The 23,014-nt window shown below is 32.0% G+C and overlaps 5 protein-coding genes and 1 long non-coding RNA gene across 8 annotated transcripts in view; 4 read left to right on the top strand and 2 right to left on the bottom strand.

Moving 5' to 3' along the window:
• The first annotated feature begins 1,789 nt into the window (after window positions 1-1,789).
• LOC121128244 (uncharacterized) lies at window positions 1,790-3,370 on the top strand. Its single transcript, XM_040723826.2, has 5 exons — window positions 1,790-1,911; window positions 1,980-2,106; window positions 2,163-2,493; window positions 2,550-2,901; window positions 2,962-3,370. The coding sequence occupies exons 1-5, from the start codon at window positions 1,894-1,896 to the stop codon at window positions 3,166-3,168; spliced, it is 1,035 nt and encodes a 344-aa protein (XP_040579760.1). The 5' UTR covers window positions 1,790-1,893; the 3' UTR covers window positions 3,169-3,370.
• Window positions 3,371-10,615: 7,245 nt separating this feature from the next.
• On the top strand, window positions 10,616-11,671 carry mRpL46 (mitochondrial ribosomal protein L46). The gene is made up of 3 exons (XM_040724339.2): window positions 10,616-10,832; window positions 10,897-11,220; window positions 11,283-11,671. The coding sequence occupies exons 1-3, from the start codon at window positions 10,650-10,652 to the stop codon at window positions 11,436-11,438; spliced, it is 663 nt and encodes a 220-aa protein (XP_040580273.1). The 5' UTR covers window positions 10,616-10,649; the 3' UTR covers window positions 11,439-11,671.
• On the bottom strand, window positions 11,451-15,091 carry brun (trafficking protein particle complex subunit brun). Its single transcript, XM_071893102.1, has 4 exons — window positions 15,071-15,091; window positions 14,710-15,018; window positions 13,879-14,648; window positions 11,451-13,748 (listed from the first exon to the last, which is right to left on the bottom strand). Exons 1-4 carry the CDS (start codon window positions 15,089-15,091, stop codon window positions 11,747-11,749), a joined length of 3,102 nt encoding a protein of 1,033 aa, XP_071749203.1. The 3' UTR covers window positions 11,451-11,746.
• Window positions 15,092-15,763: 672 nt separating this feature from the next.
• Window positions 15,764-17,392, bottom strand: LOC121128747 (uncharacterized). Its single transcript, XR_005868265.2, has 3 exons — window positions 17,225-17,392; window positions 16,854-16,961; window positions 15,764-16,782 (listed from the first exon to the last, which is right to left on the bottom strand). It is a non-coding gene; the product is annotated as an uncharacterized lncRNA (long non-coding RNA).
• LOC139907087 (uncharacterized) lies at window positions 16,124-17,086 on the top strand. The gene is made up of 2 exons (XM_071893078.1): window positions 16,124-16,496; window positions 16,558-17,086. The coding sequence occupies exons 1-2, from the start codon at window positions 16,124-16,126 to the stop codon at window positions 16,917-16,919; spliced, it is 735 nt and encodes a 244-aa protein (XP_071749179.1). The 3' UTR covers window positions 16,920-17,086.
• Window positions 17,393-17,498: 106 nt separating the features above from the next.
• The window catches only part of LOC121128746 (UPAR/Ly6 domain-containing protein bou-like), a 29,539-nt gene continuing 24,023 nt past the window's right edge, over window positions 17,499-23,014 (top strand). Inside the window, exons 1-2 of one of the 3 annotated variants that reach the window (XM_071893079.1) lie at window positions 17,499-17,523; window positions 17,609-17,682. In XM_071893079.1, coding sequence (XP_071749180.1) covers window positions 17,634-17,682 — 49 coding nt within the window. In that variant the 5' untranslated portion in view covers window positions 17,499-17,523; window positions 17,609-17,633. Of the gene's footprint in view, window positions 17,683-23,014 lie in introns of all 3 variants that reach the window. The other 2 variants (XM_071893080.1, XM_040724341.2) reach the window with 2 other exon arrangements.

The raw sequence follows: 23,014 nt of genomic DNA, 5'->3' as shown, positions 1-23,014 counted from the left end.
AAAAAAAAAAAAAAAAAAAATCCGTATTGAAACATTTTTTCCGAACAGGAACTACTTTTACAGAGATTGCACGGTGGGTAGGAAAAATTCTTTAGAATGTCAAAAAAAAAGGATAAATTTCGAAGAAGACTTGTTGAAAATCTTGAATCTGGCAGAAAGTCAAAATGGAATTTCTTTATTTTGAAGGAAGCTGTGAAGGTTATCCAACTGAAGAGTATGTGGGACCATGTTAGTTGATAACTTCAATGCTTAGAGGATGGCAATGTCTAGAACCATAAAAACAAAAAGGTAAAAAGTCTTGCAGCAGTATGGTGTCCCAGCTTAAACTTCAAAAGTGTCTCAGGACAATGTGAAAAAAAGAAGTTAATATGACTCCCATACAGCCTGGGTCTTAACCCTCTGGATTATGATAAGTATGGACGCACTGAAAAAGACAGTCAATGATCCAAAACCCAAAACTCGCAGTAGCATTTAATTACGATTTAATATCCATTACTTTTAATTACAAGGTTTCATTGCGCAACCTCACGACAGTTGAAACAAAATAAACAAATTTTATTTGTATTCCCTTTTCTAATTGTAAAATTTCGGAGCAACAAGAAAAAAGCGTTTGCCATCTTCTACGCGCCGAATTAAGACGGGAGAAGTCTGCATTTACCATTGGGCTCTCCATCCGACTGTCTTCAACATCAAGCAGTCCGTTATATCCAAAAGATCTGAATCAAATAATGGTATTTAAAGATATCACAAATTGATTTTGAGTTGCCTTTTCGTGATTCCATGAAAATTAGGTTCTTCGTAATTAAGTTATGGTTCTACAAGTTTGGGCCCCTACTTTGTGTCTAAGGACTGTCTGTAAAGACTTTTGCATAGATTGGATGCTATTCGATCAGCCAATGTAGGCTATATCGAGAGAAACCATTCATTGTCGAACTATATATTTAAAAGAATCAATCTCAATGTATTTATTGTCTACAACTTGCTCTGTATAATTTTTTTTGTTATACCTGTTACAAAATCTCTGAAGAAACAGGGCAACATTTTGATACTGTTGTGACCATGCTTATATTTCCTAAAAAGTGAAAACTTTTCAATTCACGTTTAGTCCTAGTTTTAGTGGAGGGAGTCATATTTTGAATTTGTTTTTAAAGATATTTTGGATCTAAATTTTATAGAAACAAATTATGAATTTATAAAAAATACACGGACCCAAGATAAAAGATGTTTGCCCAAGGTAAAAGAGGATAGTTGATCACACTAACTTTTAGCCATTATTACACGGCTGTGGAGGGGATACTACTCATCCCAATAATTTATTTAAGCCTATATTTCCTTTTTCTTAAGGTAGAAAAAGTACTTTGTGTCCCTCGAATGTTTGAAATCTTCCGACGGCCCTATACTACGAGATGTTGTATCCAGAGCCGTGGCCTTGGTGATACGTGACCTCCCCCCCTTGGATTATTTCAGTGGCAAAATTTGATTAATTATTAATGTAATGACGAGGGAGGAAAATGCAAATTTCACCTCCCCCCTCCTAAAAAAAATCCACGTGACGACTATGGTTATATCTAAAGAAGATTTGAATATATTCAGAATGGTTTTTATGGGTAACAAGGATTTACTTAAGTATGTTTTGATTCAACTTGTTTGACGCCTTATTACTGTATTTATACCATGAAGTGATCTGTGCTAGATCATCACTTGCACAAAGATTTGAGTCACTCATGACATTTCCAAGCGTAATATAAAATTTTAAGCGTGCGAGTCTAATTATTTACTTTGGCATGAATTAACACTATATAAAGAACATATTTGAAGGGAATCTTCATCACCCTTATATTGGTTTCTAAGCAGTGTGGAAACCTCATAGGCTTAGACTTATCTCCAGTCATCATGACTTCATTAATAAAGGTTATAGTCAGCTGACATAATTTCAGGGATTTCAAATGAAAAAATTATTATTTTTTAATCATCTCTAGTGTCTGTGTATATTTTATCTGATAAGCACTGCCCTTGCTGCTGGAGGGCCTCGAAGACTCAGACTCAAAGATTCTCGCGATCCACGATCCCTTCTCAGTACTTTTCCATTCAATCAAAGGGGTTCTGGTAAAAAACTTAGTTTGTTGGTAAATGAAAAAACAAATCAATTTTTCGATTTTTAGCTCCTAGCCATGAACATAATCATGAGGGTGTCCATGAAGAGCATCACCAAGAAGATGAAGATGCCCGATTTGGGCGTCAAGGTGCAGGAGATAGTCTTCCTTTAGATATCGGATCGATTGCTGCAGCAGGAGAACGTTGTATTGATAAGGTTGTCATGGTTGAAGAGACTGAGTATGATGATCATATTGAATGTCATCATAGCTACTCTGAGAGATGTCATACAACCTACACTACGGATTTTGAGCCTCAACAGGAGGAAGAGTGTGAAGAAAACTTTAAAAAGAGCTGCTTCATCGAATACAAGAAAGTAGCTGTTGATGAAACCATCAAGTAAGTGATTGAATTAGCAATTGATTCACTTCATTTTTCTGCGTTACAAAACTTAGATTCTGTCACACACCTTTGGTCTGTGAGGGGGAAGGCCCTGAAGAGTGTAAAACTGTCTACGAATCTGAGTGTGAGACTCGCTATCATGAACACGATGTTCAAGATGATGTAGTTGACTGTGAAACCATTCAAGAGGAAAAATGCGAAGATGTTACCCAAGGCTACACCACCGAGCAGAAATGCACAAAATGGCCTAAACAAGTCTGTAGGACTCAAAAGAAAAACGTGAAGAAATATAGTCCTGAAACAGAATGTAAGAAAGTGCCAAGACAATTATGTGGTCCCTCTGGATGTGTTGCCCAACCTGGACCGGAGGAATGTTTTGACAAAAAAGAAACCATTATCCAAGAAGTAACTATCAATGATTATTCTCTTTTGTCTGCTTTTTTAAACCATGCTTTGACTATATAGGTACCAGAGGAAAACTGCAATTTGGAGCCTCAAAAGTCATGCAAACAAGTCACTAAGTTGGTTCCTAATCTCAAACCTGCAACAGAGTGTGTAGATGTACCTAAAGAAGTATGTGCTCGCTCTAGGAAGAATCCAAGAAGGGTTCAAAAGCCAGTTGTCAAGAAGTGGTGCTATGTTCCATCAGCTGCTTCTGGTTTGTCTGCTTAAAAAAAACATGTCTCGCTATTTTTCTTTGTTGATTTGTGCATATCCAAGATAGTTGTACATACATTGTGGATTTTCCATATTTTTTAGGTACTAAGCAAATGTTAAAAAACAAAAAAATATTTCTCCAAATTTTGTTAAATATATTATTCATAAGCTTAGATCTTTATCACAGATGAAGAAATACAAATCCTTTCTAAACATATTCATATGTGATTGCCGTTTTTAACTTCTTTCTAAATATCTATCCAATTTATAATATAGAGCACTCATAAATCATGTCAGTTGGCAACAGACAAACTGTATTTAATATAATAATGTGGGGGTGAATATTGATCAAATTTCGGTAAGCGTAAAAACCAAGCATGAGAGAATGTTATAAAAAATAAGATTACTTTGAGAGACGACATATCTGCATTTATCGAATATCTTATTCACATTTAATTCCTCTGTCTAGATTTTACACAAGACCTTTAAAGGACACAAGCTTTTCATGGTGAAATCAAGGTTAGACTATCATGTAATCGGGCTTGCTAGAATATTAAATTTGATGTATCGACTATTGGGCAAGACAGATATATTTTGTCAGAACACGCAACCAATTATATTATATGACGTCACTATTGCTAGAATTTTCTATTTGATGTATCATACTGACTGCTGGGCAAGATTTTGGAAAAACACACAACCAATCATATTATATAACGTCACTATTAAAAAGTGTAGTGATGTCAAAGATCAGTCGTACATACGTTACTTATGGTATAACCTTGAATTTCTATTAACCTCGGCGTAATTACATTTTTTATATAGACTAAATTACTTTAACCTGAATTGTATTGAACATGTATTAGTAATTCTAAAATAATTCATATTTATATTCTAATTTTTGGGCTTTTATTTTTTAAATACAAACTTTATTTATAGAAATTTATTTATCTATGGTTTGTATGGTTTGCCGTAAAGTCATTTTTTAGTGTATTCACCAAAGAAAAGGTTGAGTTTACATATTTAGAGTTGCAAATCCTAAGCATTTCTGTAGTACAATTCTTTGTTGATTTTATTGACAACACAAACAATGTATTTTATTTTCTCAAGCTGTAACTATCCTTCTTTTATTCTTGAGGATAGAACATCTAAGTATTGAGTAACTACGTGTGAGTGTGCCCAAGAAAAATGGATAGTAACTCTGAAGATTTGTTGGGGAATTATTATACATATTAATAAAGCAAATTTATATTATTAAAAAAAATTATCTGTTCATCAACTCCAAAAAACTCCGGGTTAAAGCACTGGTTTTTCAATAAGTGTATGTTAGTTATCTAATTATTATAGAAAGGTCAGTCAAAATTTTGTATTTAAAACCAAACGTCATTGATTTTTTTTTTTTTTTTGAACAAAAAAAAAAGTGATTCAAATTTTTTTTTTTAATAATGTACATCGAGAATGATAGCTTTTAAATCCTCTTTGATGGAGGAAATTGTATTTGGGTCTTTTTTTTCAAGCCAATAACAAATTAATGGAAGTTCATTATTCCATGAACCATATACAAACTTTTAAAAATGAATTTTGCCATACTCAATAACCATCGGCTATCCTCCATATTATAAAATATTTATTATGCAGTGCCACAGAACACTGATAATCAAAATAACTTTAGATGCTTTTTGACATAATCTCACGCTCTTATATCTTATTGTATTTATCGTGCATTTATACTCTATCATAATTCAAAACAGTTCCAACAACTGATTTAGAATAACATTTTTTTAAATGGAAGTCAACCATTCCTGTCAGGACTACCTCTACGGAATAATGAAGAAGGAAAAAAGGGATATCTGTCGATGAATTTAGACCATTTATCAAACTTGGAAAACTCAGACTGGGAATGGAAATCGTAGTTCACAGCCCTCAAATCCTCCAAAAGGAGGATCTCAAAAAGCCAAAGTCCTCGAACAAAGACTCACTAATCAATCTTACATCGTATTTCTCAATGGACGTACATACATACGGAATCGGAAGTTCCTGAAACCAATTTCATAGCATTTTTGAAACATTTATATTTTATTATACAATTTTCATGACGTGTGTCCGGCTTCCTTAGTGTTTATTGTTATATATATATTAATATTTCCTCCGCATCAGCCTGTATATATATTAACCGTTTTCGTGATGTTTTGAAGTTATTTATTTGGTATTGGTTCTGGGTCTCATACCCAGTGATGGGCAAGTTAACTTATCTTTTTAACTAGTTAAGTTAAATTTTATTTTATTTTCTTAGAACTAGTTGAATTATAGTTAATTTCGATTTCTATGAAAATTAACTAGTTAAGTTTAAGTTAATTAACTTTAGAGTAATTTAAGTTAAATTAACTCACCCGACCTTGATTATGTTAAAAATTAATTTCAATATCAAAAAATAACTATTTAACTAATTCAAATGATAGATTTATCAAGGTTTTATAATAAAAATTATTCTGTCGGTCTCTCTCCCTGAAATTTTCTCCACTTCCAATTGAACGATCAAGAAAAAAAAAATACAAATTTAAGTTATTACTAAAATAGAAGTCAAAGGGAGCAAAATTTTTAGATTTTTGAGTTTCTATCTCATTTTAAACTACATGTAAAATTAGTAAAATATCGGAGATAATACAAAAACAACCTTTTCTACGACACTGAAGAAATATCCTTTTAATCAATTTGATATGGAATGCCCCAGTTGAAAAGTTTAATAAAACAAATAGTATCGAAAAAGTGTTTAACTAAATTATCAGAGAACTATTGATTACTTCAAGAAAGTTTTTTAGTATTTCAACTTAGAATAACAAAATAAATTTAACTTTAACTTAATCAAGTTAAATTAAAATTAAGATAATGCAGCTTAGAAATTAACAAGTTAAGTTAAAAGTTAATTTTAATGAATAAAAAAATAATTAGTTAAATTGAATTTTAAATAACCCTGTTTAAATAATTAACTAGTTAAGTTAAAAGTTAATTAAAGTTAAAAAGTTAATTAACTAGTTAAGTTAGTTAATTAACTAGTTAAGTTTAAAGTTAATTAACTAGTTTAAAAGTTAATTAACTAGTTAAGTTAAAAGTTAATTAACTAGTTAAGTTAAAAGTTAATTAACTAGTTAAGTTAAAAGTTAATTAACTTATCTAAGTTAAGTTGCATTAACTTTCCCAACTCTGCTCCTACTCCACTGGACAACAACACTCTTCATTAATTTACCCCCATCCTTCCTCCTTAGGATTTCACTCCCCGAGCCATCTACCACCAACATTTTATCCCCTACTACAATAAATACAGCCAAAAATTTAATCTTTTAACAACTATACAATCGTAATTATTAATTTAACTTAATGGTATGGGTATTAGTGATGTATCAGACTTCTCTTGACGTCATCACTTATTACTGCAATTTATTTAAACATTATTATTATTTTATCTGGTATATAGAAAGCCTCCAGCCCAATTCATAGTACGAACAATATTTTTTTTTTCCAAAACTCAATCCTGTTTTAATTTATTAAAGCATGGAATAGCTCATCTCTGTGGAGGCAATGTAGGATGTTCCTATTTTGTATTAGATCTTAAATTCATGGATTCATGTATTTATTTATCTCTAATATATTATTGCAAATAATGCATGAAGGTACTCCTTCTGAGGGAACAGGGGACCTACCCACTGGAAGAACCCTCTTAACCCCCGAGTAATTCACTTTCCGAGCCATCTACCCCGCATACTTTTCAATAATTATTATCAAGGTTGTGTGCTTATTGGGCTAGAACCGGAACCGGCAAAAGTCGAACAGAGACCGAAATATATTGATTATCACTCTCGGTTCTTGTACTTTTGTTCCTATATAGAATATAAAAAGAAAATGCAATATATATTATAAAAAATAAATTAGCAGTAATCAGTTGACTTATTGACAATAAGTCTGAGTTTTTTGAGTGATATAGTTGTATCTGAGTTCCAAATAGATAAGTGCTTCGCATGGATCTGGAAAAGTGATTTTAGGCACCAGACGGTGTAAATAAAAGAGGAAAGGCTACTATGCTTGTCGGGACCCTATAATATTTCTTAAGCCAGAGTGAGGGGTTTCCAAGCTTTACTATGCCAAGGCCCTCATACACTAGTACATTTTTAGCTGAGGTCCCCATTCATACGAAATATGTCTACTATGTATGTGTAGACTCAAAGCAATCTTCAATTCTCCCTACTCCTGTCCCACCCTACCCTCCCCTCACGGCCCACTTTGAAAACCATGGTCTTAAGCAACCTTGGTTTTTGGGGGCTCTGTTGGAACTTAGAGCAACCAATTAATCTGCGTAAAGGTAGCTACGGACCTTTTTATATCTAATATAATTTTTTGGGCACGAATTTTCTAGTGACATCCCTTGTTTTAAGTGCCTTTTACCAAACTGAGCCTGTATAAAAAAGAAGCAAAACCGAAGACCGGAACCGAGACCAATAAAGCTTACCGAAACTTTTGAAATGAAAGAACCAGGAAAAATTATTATTGAAAAGTAAAACTAGTAAATGATTGACGGCCAAGTCATAAATGAATCTTATAGTTGTTAGTAGCGGTTGTTGGGCAATGCTACTTTTGAGTTCGAATAAAAAAGTAATTAATAATTGGAAAAACGCAAAAATGATCAATAAATATTTTCATCTAAAAGCGAATTCATTCGTCTCAGAGTCAGAAAGACTAAAGCAAAATATAAATAAAAAGACTTGAATCCTTGAGTCACTTTTCTATTAACGTCTTTGCAGAGATATTTATTTGGCATTACTACAAATTTATGTCATCAACGGCCGAGGTTTAGGAGAACTATGCAAAAATAAATTATTTTCAATTAATCCTGTTCGCTCAACTAACGTGGTATACAAACACGGCTCACTTTTTTAAATGAAGGATGATGTGTTTTTTTCCCTTCAGCTGTTTTAAATAATTTTCATAAGTTGACTCCCGTATGGTTTAAAGCAGCTGACTCTATGTATTGTGAACTTAAGAAGGTATTACGCAGGATTTGGATTTTTTTATTAATTTATATCAATCAAGGGCCTTTGTTTAGAATTCATGTCATGTCATACTCTGTCATTAATACTTATATTGATAAAATTATCAACTCAATGTTCATAATAATAATAATAATAACTATTCTCTAAATAATAATTGACAGTCGGCAATAAGAAAAATACAGAAGACTAATTACCATATGTTGCCTTTCTCTTTTTGACAGAGTAAGAGTTATTTAAAAAATTGATCTTGTATCAAAACTGCCCATTCATGTAAATAAAATTATTACGAACGATATTCCAACAATCAAAACACAGAATTACACATTACAAGATGTCAGAAACTCACTCAAACTACAGTACAAAAACAACCAATCATAATTGCTACAGTTCTCTTCTCAAACAACAAAGTGTTGCACAAAATACTAAATTTATATATAATGTTTTCCCCGTATCTACATTGCGAGTAAAGAAAGTGAGCTCCGTCTTTAATTTTTTGGTTAATTTAAGGGTTTTTTCTGAAGTATTTTTTCTCCTCGGACTTTTTATTCAGGATTTTTGATCTAGAGAGTGAGACACACTTTTTTAAATGCAACAAAAGATTGAAATAAAATACTTAAAAGTTTTTCCATTGTGTTTGGGGTTCACAACTTCACAACATTCCCCTTTTTATTTAAAAAAAAAAAAAAACCCTATTATTTTGTGTGTTATAATTCTAAATTCTCTAGAGTGCTTAAAATATGCTCTTGCATCCGAAAAGGAGGGCTAAAAATGAATTTAACACCCCCCTCAAGAAGATGAATATCATGAAATCCCTTTAAGCTGTTTAAGTAAAAATAATTAATTTTGCGAGGAAGAGCTAAATGATGTCATTCAAGATTTACATTGGACAAAACAGTCAGATGAAGTTTTATCTTTGCATAGTTTTGTATAATTGAATAATAATATAATTTCCCCTTAAGTATGAAAAAAATGAGTGGTGTTTATTGTAACTCTTTCAAGCCTCAAAGTTATGTTAACACACAACAACAAAATATTTCTCTCAGTTCATTTTTTGCATGATATAGGGATAAAAGAAACACACAAAAGTTTGAGGCTAAATTTGAAAAACATAAATTACATAAAAAATGCATGACCAATTTATGGAGATTTAAAAGTTAGAGCAATTTTATGCAACTCGGCTATACGAAATATTGCAATTTTTTTGTGGAACTAAATATGGTTTTCACGTGATGTAGGATATTTGAGGGGTCTAAATAACTAAGTTTTATAATAGTTAAAACTCTTTTTTTCATTAATATTAAGAAAAATAGTCTACTATTGCTATGTATTTAGAAGTTAAAATGCGACCAACAAATAAAATGACTTAAATCTTACTGCATATCAAAAATGTATACCTTCATTATTAGAGTTTGAAAAAATATGATATCCGTTCAAAAATTTGAAGACATAAATAACCCACTACCCCTAAAAAACAACGAGTGACAGCTGTGATCCCTGCCTTAAAGAGGTTTACTGTAAAATGATTCTGGTAAAAAGGTTGCGGACAAAAACGTTGGGGTTAATATCGTTAGGTGGTAATATCATGAACCAACTTACCTCAGGCTCTAGTAGTTCACCTATACAACCTGTGGGCCAAGGTGTATTACAGCGTATTAGAATGGTCCTTTGGTGCTTAGAAACGCGGCAGCGGTAGATTTTAAACTGCCTTGGGGCCCAGCACTTCACATGTATAACCTGAGGGGTATATTTGGGGACATTACAAGGGGTTCGTTGATACACAGCGAACAAGCGGTGGATAAATTTAACTTGCATCGGGGCCCAGCAGTGTATTATAGCATATTAAAAGGCATGTTTCTTCATTATTCAAAAGTTTTAACGTCCGAATATAATATAATTGTAACGAAATTGCATACGATCATATTGCCTTGGAATGAAATTGCTCCCAATCATATTATTTACAATTATATTACTCACAACGATTTTGTTTCACAAAGATAATGATCGATATTACCACCATTTTTGTGCACAATCTTTTTACCATAATCATTTTACCGGACACCCCTTAAAGACCTCAAATCAAGCCATAGATAGTGTTGGATCAGTCTTGCCTTAATAATTTACGATGTCAAAAAAATAATTAGTTTTTTATGAAAAATGGTTATTTGTTCCAATTATTATTAAATTTAAAAAAAAATTGTCTCAAATTTAGTATATATGAAAAAACCAATAACATTTTGTGAAAAAGCAAATAATATATTATATATACGGGCCTCCGCTCATATGATTTATGAGTTCAAAAAACATTTTTTATATTATGTTAAAACCTACCTTTAATAATTAAGCCATTTTTGTATATGTATTTCTGTACGTAGGAATAAATATAATTCTGGCTATAAAATTTTTTGTCGTCACAGTTATATCAGCTGTTACAATGTTTGATGACGTCATTTCAAAATGCATCGAATTCGTTCTCCGTGGGAAATATGCGCTTCCGTCCTTTTGGAACGGCCTCCTCGCATTGCACCTCTTTTAACACCTTTGGAAGCCTCTGTTAAGGATGTAATGAGTGCAATCGAAATGGAAAAGTCATCTGTGTCCCTACATGAGGCTCGGATTGAGCGAGAGAAGACTCAAAAGGTAACTGATCTACTTTTGTTGAATGTTGTTTCCCAACTCTTGTGATTCACGTTTATTTATTAAGTCCACTCGATTAGCCATTGATGATGAGGATGCTTGGAGAGTAGAACTTGAGGAATTCAGAGCAGCGAAGAGAGTGGAAGGGATTGATCGGCCCTCTAGACTTATCGTTGAAATGGACGTTGGTGGAGGCTTTTTCCAATGGTCTCTTCCCTTCTCCACATTTCGATCAGAGGATCAACACCTGAGAAAAACGGCAGAGAGAGCACTCGTAGAAATTGTAGGAGAAGATATTGACTTTTACCTATGGGGAAACGCTCCCTGGAGCCACTACGAATACAAATATCCTCAACACGTTCAAAAGAAAGTAGGGAAAATAGGACGGAAGGTGAGGACTTGTAACTATTCTTCTTATTCTTGAAGGAAAACAAATTCTACTCTTTTTCACAGGTTTTTCTCTTTAAAGGACAGTATCTCGGAGGACATATCCAACCACAAAAAGACATTTCAAATAAATATTCATGGAATTTCATAGAGGAAATGAAGACCCACTTGCATCCTAAAGAATACAAGGCTGTTTACAAGTGTGTTTGGAATGAAGATTAAGATCTCAAGGAATTAGCAGATTTATAGATTTATTTTATTGTAAACTTTGGTGTAAGACTAAATCAAGTCTTAAGCTCCTCGATCTTGGATTATAAATACATGCTCTTCTCTATTGTTAAGGTTAGCAGTCAAATGCGATTCAGTTTATAGTAACGAACAAAATATGTATATGAAGGAAACTTAATTGAAAATTGGCTATGTGTGAATAAAAACGTATACAATGCATAAATATATATATATATATAAACTTTCCTCATAAAATAAAAATATTTTCTTGAAGCAAATTTCATAACAACAAACAAAAATGATCAACTTCGGATGAGTAGACTTATCATCTTGAAATACTTATCACATTTCACATCATCACTATCACTGACTTTATATTCACAAGAAACCCGCAAATCATAGTTACCGGGAATTAAAGGCAAAATATAGAGCTCATGCTCAAAAGATGAATTATGATCCAATTTAGAATTCCACCGTCTGCGAGGTCTAGAAATAGTTAATCCATCAGATTTACTCAGAGTCTTACATGATACATTCAGTTCACTTATAAAAATTTCTTGGCCATCGTCACTATTATTCTTGATAATGAGAATTAAATTATTTGTGCCTCCAAGTGAACACTCCAGAGATGTACATGATACATTTAGATTATTAGACTCATATAGCTCGACAGTGATTGGAGACAAACTAAGGGACTTAATCATTTCAGGAGACAGCTGCACATCAGAGATTGAAACCCAGCCAGATCTGTTTTGTTCCGTTATGTTCCATTTAATAGAGGTATTATTCGATAAATACTCTGAGATTCTCGCCTCTGTAATAGGCTGCTTCAACTTTGGTATATAAACGGGAACACGACATACATTTAGAGGCTCAATAATGAGGACTTTGTTTGGTTCAAGAAGGAGATCCATCTCGAGCTTCGTTAAATTACGCACATCAAGTACGAGATAACACATTCTAGGATCCTCGTCTCCTCTCAAGACATCTGCTCCAATTGCATTGGCTGAAGGATTTAGAGTAAAGTTAATTTTTTCGGTAGATGATCTCCGATATTCGTCACCAGATGATGAATAAGCAACTGTCACAGAAAGTGTCATGTTATGATAGGAACTTTGATTAAGGGATTTGGCAGGTAATCTTATGCCATTCATAAATATTTCATTCATTCCTCTAAAAAGTATATCAACTTTATAAGTTAAAGAAGCAACTGGAGACAAGGGAAGATCGAGCGCGTCTGCAATATTACTATTTTCATTGAAAATTATAAAATTGCTATTAGAATCTGAAGATGTACTCAAGGAGATACTCGTTAGATTTATTTCATCGACGGGCCTAGATCCAATATTATCAAAAATGATATTTATCTCTAGTGTTTCACCCCAGTAGATGGAGGAAGAGGTCGAGGTTGTAGATTCAAGACTCATTTTCATCAAAGGAAGACTAGGTAATACTTCTACTATTACTACCAATTCCCCATTTTCATTTTCTTCTTCTGTAAAATTGGATTTTAGTCTGCAATGAGACAGCGAACATATCGACCTTAAACCAAAAACTGAGCAGGAATATCCCTGTATTCTTAACTTCCCTACTCCATGAGGCTTGCTCATCAGAGTAATTATATGAGGTCCAGAGAAGGGAGGTAAAGAAAAAGTACTTCCAAATGTTTCAAAATCAACTGAATCAAATTCCAATCGCAAATCTGTAACCTTCAATTCCACACCTAGAGGGTTGAATATTGTGAACTCTACTTCACATACTTCATACTGAACCCATTGAATTCTTTTATTCTTTTTGTTTAACGATGAAGATCTTGAAGCAGAAACAATGGGAGTAAATAGAAAGGGCCCGTTCACAATGGAGTCCGTATCTACAATTTTAACAGGGATATGATGGGAGCTAGGGGGCTTAACAGTAAAGGAATCCACTCTAGGAACACGATAAATGCTTATACCAGTAATAGGAGTGTCCTGATTCTCTTCATAGTAATGTTTTAATAAGACACTGAGTTGATGGCAAAAGTCTACACGCTCTTTAGGAGTCAGTTTATCAAAAAAGGTTTCGATTAATAGAACCATATGATTAATTGATGCATAAATATTTCCCATTCGCCTGGCAGTACCAACAAGTTCCTGCAAGATTTGAACTTGTAAAGATGGCCAACCTCTTTTCGCATTTGAGACCTCATTGCTGGACTTACTTGGTATTTCAACTATTTCTTCCAACAAGTAACCATTTACAGTCTTACACAATAATTGATAACATAAAGACCATTGTGGGACAGGATTTTGGGGTGCAACACACCTGGAATGAAAATTGGATAACGTAAATTGGTAGGTATATTAAAAAAAGTCAAAACAGACAAAATGAGATTAAATCCATTAATATGTAGATACTAAAGTAAATGAATACATAAACAAATGTAATTATTAACCTCATTGCAGCAACTCTATTAAAGAAGGCAGCTTTCCTCTTGAAACCAATGTCCCAATATAACCTAGAAAGAGCTGAGAATCTTTCAATTTTTTCAGCGTCGTTCATTGGTAAGTTAATGAACACAATATTTTGCAGAAATTCTGAAGCTAGTAAGTAGTTCTTAACGTCTCTAAGAACATGAACTGCTTTGATGGAGCTTTCAATCTCAATTATTCCTGCATGTTTGTATTTACTATAATGCATGACGATTTCCTTATACTTTTCAATTATTTCAGGAGTGCTTAGAGCTTTTTTATGCAATTTTTGATTTAAAACAATTGTTGAAGTTACACAAAGCCCTTCATAGGAATTGGCTAACCACAGCCAATCGTGACAGGATTTTAATACATCTGCAGCTGCTTCGTAGTGAATGAATGCATCCGAATATGAACCACAAAGCAGACTTAAGTCTGCAATATATTTTTGACATCTTCCATATATACGACGTTTATTCACACGGGACTCCATGTCTAATCCAACAAAATCCTTTTTCTCAAAAGGAGCACAATATAAAGGAAGTTTTTCTTGTTTCTCAATTGCTCTATTTCGGCGACGAAACTCCAAAACTACGATTAGTGCTTTAACGAATTCTGAAATCCTTTCACGGATATCAGAGTCATAGAAGAGTATTTGAGTATGTCCATCAGGATTGGGAGGACTTTTAGAGGTATCTGGAGGCCATCCTATTACTATTAATCTAGAGTCGATTAGAGTATCTGAATATTTAACCTAAAATGCATTGGTTGAAAGATAAATGAGAATAAATTATATTCATGAACGATAAAGTTACCTGAATAATATTATGAAGTTTTAGTAATTCATTAAATTCATTAAGTGTTTCGGCCACACCAAAGGATACAAGTCCCAAAATAGCTCGATGTACTTGAAAATCCCCCCAAGAATTGTTTTCTAAAGGATAATTTCCTGAAATCCAACGTAGTCTTCCTATTCGATCATCATTACAAGGATACTCATCATCTACCAACTCATTAATGTCAAAGTCTTTAGGATAACTTTCACTCAGAGAGCGAAGGAGAACGGAGATCCGACCGTGATCTAAATTTTGAATTATAAAATATTTTGACTCAATTTGAGAATACTACAAAAATAAAATTTACATTTCTCGGGAAAATCTTTTAAACTTGCAGTACTTGATGATTATATAAAGTCATTTAGCCATTCATAGAAATGGAGTTGTAATTTAAGCTTAAAAAGTAAAGGAAGGATGTAGAAATATTACAAATTCCCAAATATTTGAAAAAAGTACATTTATAAAATAAAATTTCGTCAAAATATAATTTCCTTCTGCAGTTTGGCCATAATCAGGGTAAGCTAAACTTGACTCAGGGTTGCATTCCTTTAGCATGGCGCTAACCTAATTAAGAAAATATTTAGTTTTTGAATTATTTCCATGATTGGAGCTTAAAAGACTCACGGAAGAACGCATCCCTTTATTAAAGGCAAATACCAAAGATTAAGAATACACCCAGAAAGACCCGATGACGATGATGAAGAACGTCAAGAGTATCTTGAGAACTTATTTATTTACTTACTCCCTCCTTGTCAATGAACATGAATTCGGAGATACCAACTGAGAGCTACAAATCAGGCTACTTGATATAGCCAATCTGACTATCAGATACTAGCCCGTCCAAAAGGTTGCGTTTCTTTCTACATCTTTTTTCTTCCGCTCCTTTTGAATTGATTTTTGGACGTACTCTGTACAGACTATTTCAATCCTTGTGATGCATTTTTCTATGAATCTAACTTATATTTGTAAAACTTTGTTAATGTTTATAGAGTCTATGTAGAAATACACAGCAATAAGGTTCTATTACATAGTATTAAAGAAATCTTCGTCATTTATTCTTATTTTAAACACCTTATATTTTGAATAGGTACATATATATATATATATTGCTTTAATCAGTAGAATGAAAATGTAATATCAGGGAGTAAATAATTATCTCATAAAATAATAGGATAATAATATCAAGCTAATATTGTATACATTTAATGAAGAAATAAATTTTATATACGTATCATCATCATCAACGCATGAAAAGGTAAAAAAAAAAAGGTTAAGTGTATCGTCAGGTGCGTCTGTTTTGACTTTTGTATATTATGAGCTATGCTGTTTAGTGTTCACTCAGTGAGTAATACATGTCTGATATTACATACTCAGCATTAACGATGTGGACGAGATGACAACATCAACAAGTCTAACTATCACTTCTTTGCCTTCATTATCCCTTTCGGGATCCACTACGCCATCATTCATGTGTCCTTGTAATCCTGAAGATCTTAGTTCCAAATCTGAACTGGAAATTAATGCTGAAAAAATGAGGCAAGTTATGAAGAATAAAACAGATTTACTCTCCAAAATCCATCATCGAGCTACACATTCTTCTGATGCCTATTGGGCATCCTTCATTTTGTGCACAATGGGCATGTCTCTCATCATATCCATACTGTCTTCTAAAATGTGGAAAGAGTCTGAGTATTTTATCACTTATACACATTGTCAGCCCACAGTGTATCCGCAATATCATGAAAAATCAGAGATATTAGTGAAAGGTAAACATATAAAATAATTGCCGTGATTTTTCATGTGTTCTGGGATTTTTTTATATCACAGATTTGTTAAAGTCCAAGGCCAAAACAGCAATTAAATTTGGTCGAGGAGAGGATACAATAGACTCTTCTTCGTCTACATACCAAAGACTTTTGACAAAATATTCCTCTTCATCTGATGAAAAAATTGAGAGTTCCTCATCAGATGAAGATTTTTCCTTAGATGAAGAAGATGGATATGTATACTATTATGATAGCAAATCAGAGCAGTGGATCGTTGGTGTAAAGCCTAAAAAAGAGTCCAAATCCTTTTGGTCAGTCATATTCAACAAGAATTATCGTAGAGATCGCGTATCTTACAAAAAACTATCTTCTAAAATCGAATTAGTGAATTCTTCCGACTCGGATCCTCAAGGAAGCTCATGATGATCTCTATCTCTCTCTTCTTCTCTGTGATTCCATTTAATACTACAAAAAAAAATTCTTATATTATATTCATCTCTCCATACATAAATGATATATTAGATTTTGATGTTATCAAAGAGTGCTGTGATTTTTCTTTATTGAATAAATATCCTTTGAAGTTTTCTTAATTATATTTGGTTATTGTTAAAAAAAACATGGTCTTCTTGAACAATGAGAGTCTGCAAATGTTCTTTATACCCAATATGTAATTAAATTAGAAATCAGTTAAAGCTTTATTATTAAATCAATATTCTAAAACACTTAACTTGTTGGTGTAGATTTCTTCAGAAAGTTAAACAATGGAAAATGAAATAATTCTCCCCTACCCTCCCAGTTTTTCACTTGAACCTCTACTAATTACTCAAATAATTAAATCATGAATAGTAGAATGATGAGTACTGTACTTTTTGAGCTTTTGACACTCAAATACGCATTATTATCAAAGTGTCGTATCTTCCGCTATAAATTAAAAACAACAATAATGAGCTCACTTATGAAAACTTGTATATTATGTTATGAACATGATTGTACAAGCCTATTACAGTGGATAAGAAAACGTTGGGAGGCAAGAGAACTAGTCATTCCTAGTATATTATGTACTTCATTTCTATATTAACATGATATTAAATAGTTGATTGTTTTGTATACAGAGATCCGAGGGCTTGACAGATCAAAATGAAGTGGATTTTCCTCTACTGCTTAACCATAAACTTTTTTAAAATGGGTATGTTTTTTTCTTGTATTATTAGCCTTTCTGTATTAATTGTATAAATGGCATAATATTATAAAAAAGGGATCCAAAATCATTCATTTGAATATATTAATACATATAAAAATCCGTTGCTTTATTAAAAAAATGTTCTATCTGCTTCAAATTTCTGAAATTGAACTATTACTACTGTGTTCATTACATTGTGTAACATTTTTTTCATTACTCATAAAGTTTTCTATCTATAAATGTAATATCGTAATATTTGGCCAATTTTATAATATAAAAAACACGTTAAATCAATAGAGTTGTTCGAAATATGACGTAGAACGAGTGTGATATTATTATGTAGTTGCAACTAGAACAGGGTTTTATATTTTCCAAAACTGTAGAGAACATCTTATTATAAAGTAATCTTTAGTGACTGGGTTCATGGAAGACGGATAGTAACTATGAGGGTTTGTTTGGGAGTTATAAATACAATTCCCTGGTGGACTTAGAATTTAGGATCCACATCGAAGTCATTCCAGCCCATATATATGCCTTTGATGTATATAGTGTAAATAATACTTGAAACCTGTAAGCAAAGACTCAAGCACGGACGCTACAAATGGGGTAAAATAACTTAGAAATTACTACAATGACATAACATAAGTTCATAAAGCTATTTGTCAAATTTTTATGAAAAAACAACCACTCATTTATTAGATTCAAATATTCAAATGTACAACTATACCTAAAAAGTGGTATGCAATAGGATTGATTTCGAAATTAAATAATTTCATAAAAACTGTGATTTATGAATTTAAATACAATAAATAATTTTTTCCCATAAAAATATGACAAATTGTCTTTTGAACTTATTTTATGCCATTGCAAAATTTCTCAGTTTTTCTACCTCATTTGTAGCGGGCGTGCTTGAGCCTCCACTGAAAGGTTTCTAGTATTATATCCAGTGAGAAAAATCCTGTGTATAATGGCTATTTTACGAAAAAAGTAACTGAAAATCAAGATGGTAACCCTGACAATTTGAGGAATGTTTTAGAGGAGATTAACTACAATTAAAGAACTCTAACGTACTTTAGCTATAATCGGCTTTGACAAAGAGAAATGAGAGAAAGAAATATACAAGTACATTGGTAAGAATTACTCCGATGACGATCCCCAATTATACTCTGAGTTCAACAAGGACTTACAATTATAACTCTGCAAGGAATCCTCAGGGTTATACTCTGTCTTTTATTAACACAAACGAATGTTTAATCAGGTTTTTAATATAATGAGGCTGGAGATGTAATCAACATTATTCAAAATAATCTATGAGATGATATTGTATGTTAGGACCCTAGAATACTGAATATATATATAATAAATATATATATTTAGGGATGCAGCTACCTTATACGCAGAATGAATAGTGCCCCAAGTTCCAGCAGAGTATCTGAAAACTAAGGTTGCTCAAGACAATGATTTTTAGGGTGAATTCTAGGGTGGCGCAGAAAGATTGAGAATTGAGGATTGATTTCTGTCTATGCATACATAGTACACCTGTTTCGTATATGTAAAGGGGACCTCAGCTAAAAATGTATTAGTGTAGGGCAGCATTGGTATTGTAAAGTAGGGAAACTCAGGCTTAAGAAATATTATAGTAAACATATTATGGAGTCTCGACAAGATTAGAAGCGGACCTGGATCCATAATTTACCCCACCCCTTCCCTCTCTCATAAACATCGTCTGGCCCCTAAAACCACTTTTCCAGATCCATAAGAATCCGTTAGCTATCCCACTACATACATTACAAATGTGTAGTAATCAAGGGCGATCTGGGGATGGGACTCCCCGGGTATTCGGGCAGAACATTATTAAAAAATCAAATAAAAAACAATTGGGGAGGTTGTGAGGGACTCTTAGTAGTTACTTCAGTATCGGCGATACCCAAAAACACACCCCACATACGGGGTACAAAAATGACAATTCATAAAGTCTGCCCCGTTTCCTCATAAATTTATACGAAATTGTTGTTATACAAAATGTCCATATACGAAAATATTTTAAATCAATATACGAAGTTACTGTACACTACTATCTGCAAAATTATTTGTCTTATTTTGAAATTCAAACCTATTAGCGAGTAAGGAGCACTATACTTTATTTTGTGATCTTTTTCAATAGATATGTCGTCTTTCAAAGTCGCCAACATATAATTATTATTTTTTTACACTCAGGAGAATTTAGACAATTTACCCATCTTTGGCAATCGCATGCTCTTATATCAATCTATTAAATATCATTTTATAGTAAAATGTACATTCATCAAATTACCCTTCTGCAAAAAATGTCGATCAATAGTCCTAAAATCCTAGTGTCTGCTAGTGTTTATAAGACTAATCCTGATTGAATTTTTCTTTGATACCGATCTAGATCGAACTTCTTTAGACCGGTCCAAACCGAACTTCTTTTGAAGGACCGAATTAGTTCGGTTCACTACAAATCTAAAAAAATTAGACTGAAACCCCACACCAGTACATATAATTTCGGGGCTTTTTTCTTTCCCTCTCTGAAGGAAAGATAGAGAGACATTGAGAAATACTTGGATTTCCCAAATCCTTAAATCGTAAGCATAAATGGATCAACATGACCCGTCATGAATCCTCATAGATACCAACGTCTAATTTTGTAGTTTGTTCATTACATTTCAATGAAAGAGATTATTTTTATACTCATAAAGGACAGAACCCCCAAAGACTTAAGCATAAGGCCTACCCTTCAATTTCTCCCAAAATTAAACCATTATAGAAGAGAACTACTAAAAATTATATGTAAAGTGAAAAAATTATTGCTGTAGTTTACAAAATGTCCTTAAAGCCAACAAAAGACGACACATTTGATGATCTCATTTTTAAGGCAATGAATAAGCATTTTCCGAAAGATATCAGTTTCATTAACAAAACAAAATTTATAATGTTATTTTGTCTCAATGATGAAAGGGTACTAGAAATATCATACGCTATAAAAAAAATTTGGGATCTAACTTTTAATTTATTTTGTCACGAAGATAAATTATCAGAAGATATTGTTTTATTTTTAGGCCCTGAACGAAAAATTGATTTTACAATTCTAGAAGTATTATTCAAAAAAATAATGAATAACTCGATTTGTGAAATCATAATTTTACAAATCTTTTGCATCAAGCCTACTTTTTGTAAAAATATCCTTTGAATATTTAAAAGTTGAATCTAGTGATAAAAATTCATTTACATAATTGTCCAAAATTATTAACACTTTTTTATGTAATGTAAGCGCAACAAATTAAAATTTCCCATAAAAACAGCATATACAATATTTAATATCTGTATGAAGAAGTATTCATTAATTAAAAATAGTAGCATACATTCTGTTGGGAAAAGGCCATCTTTAAAAATAAATAAATTTCCTTAAACTATCAGAATTAAACTTATGTGTATCTATATATATCTGTGAGTAAATACTTTACTCACTCAAAGGTAACTTCTCAAGCTGGGTTATTCCTTTATTAGAATTATATTAAGTATTACTTGAAATTATTTTATTTTATCAATTTAAGGGAGAAGAGGGAATCCACGGCTGACAACAAAATAGATAGTGTATTTTTGTGTTAGCGAGATAACGCCTTGTCTGATAAGCCGATTTTGAGTACCCTACATTGTAAATTTAACAGTTTGTATTCTTCCATTAATATAATATTATAATTTGTGTTATTTTAAAATAAGTTTAGAAACCTTAATTACCTTAATGAAACATCAAATGAACATAACTGCCCTATAGTAAAACAACATATTAGACTCAGTAGTACTGTTCAATAAGGCATGTATTATTATTATCCATGAAAGTTATTTGAAAAAGTTAACATACTCAGACAAATCCGTAAGTCAAATAGTGTTTGCCTCATGATGGTTTTCTTCCGTCTTACTCAAGTTTTATGTACAAACTAAAATATGTAATCCCAATTCTCAATGTGGCTCATGAGTTAAAATTTCCTACATGAATTTTATGTCTCATCCCTCAAAAATGTTTGTTAACTTGAAATATTCTTTATCTTTAAAAAAACAGGACATTGTTTTATGTCAATCAATGTTGCTTTATATGAATCAAATTACTACTTAGTCTAATTATAAATTATATATATAATTATAAATGACAAAATAAAAAATAATACGATAAACTTCGTGGAATCTATATAATAAATACGTTGTGTATAAGTGGTAATTTTGTATAAGTAGTAACTCGTATTAGAAAATTGCACAACTTGCAAACCAAAAATAAGATGAAAAATTTTAAATGAATAATTTAGAGTAGGACTTATGATGAAGGGCCTGTAGCCTCCACCCCAAATTAAGGAATTTTTGCTTCGCACTATTTTAATATTTGAAATTTGATTTAATTAAAAAAAAAAATTCTAAAGAATTTGATGATTTAATGTTGATGATGATTTTTTTCCGAAAAAATAAAAAAATAAAATTCTTTTTTTTTGGATTTAAAAATAATAACTCAAAAACGAAGCTACCCCGAAATATGATCCTGCACACGCCATTTGTAACAATGATAATTTCTTGAGGAGGGATTTTCCTATTATTAAAGCAAAATTTGTCTATTAGTCAACGTCGAATTACTCCATGTAATTCTACTACCGCTAGTTCATTTTAAAGTTTATATGCTCACAATTAAAATATTTCTAAATATAAAAAAAATACCTAAGTAGTCTGAATAGAGGAAAAATGAAATAAATAGCCAGTTATCAAAATAACTGATGATGTATGCAGTTAAATAAAGTGTAATGATAAGTAGATATTGCAAATTGTATAATCTGCTTATTCCAATTACAGAAGATTTCAAACAACTTCTATTTATATTAATATTTAATTGAAGGTAATATCCTCAAAACAGATCTTAAAGTTCCAATTTTGAGTATTTATTTGATTGTGATCTTCGTGAAACCCTAGAGCCGTAGAATGAAAATTTTTAACTGAAAAAGGCCACTTTCCAAACAAAAATTGGAAATGCTCGCTCTAAAGGACTCAAGGGGAAAAAAGAAAAGAAGTAGATCATATTTTTTTATTCTCATTCTTGATTGCTTTGAAATTGTCAGCTATCATATATTCCTCTTTGAATAGGTCTTGGGGGCATACCACTAAATTAAGTTATTTAGAATAATCAGCCAAAAATAATTGGAGTATATTTTTCATAATGGGCATGTATTGAGCAGTACGGTATCCTGTTAATGTATTTTTTGGAGCTATGCAAACACAAGATAGCATCAAAATTTGCAAAATTTTACACAAATGAAAATACTAAAAACAAAATTGTGCA

Source organism: Lepeophtheirus salmonis, chromosome 13 (genome assembly GCF_016086655.4).
Source record: "Lepeophtheirus salmonis chromosome 13, UVic_Lsal_1.4, whole genome shotgun sequence".
Classification (NCBI taxonomy): domain Eukaryota; kingdom Metazoa; phylum Arthropoda; class Copepoda; order Siphonostomatoida; family Caligidae; genus Lepeophtheirus; species Lepeophtheirus salmonis.
The sequence above is the reverse complement of the archived record's forward strand: the minus strand, read 5'-3'. Positions and strand labels throughout refer to the sequence as shown.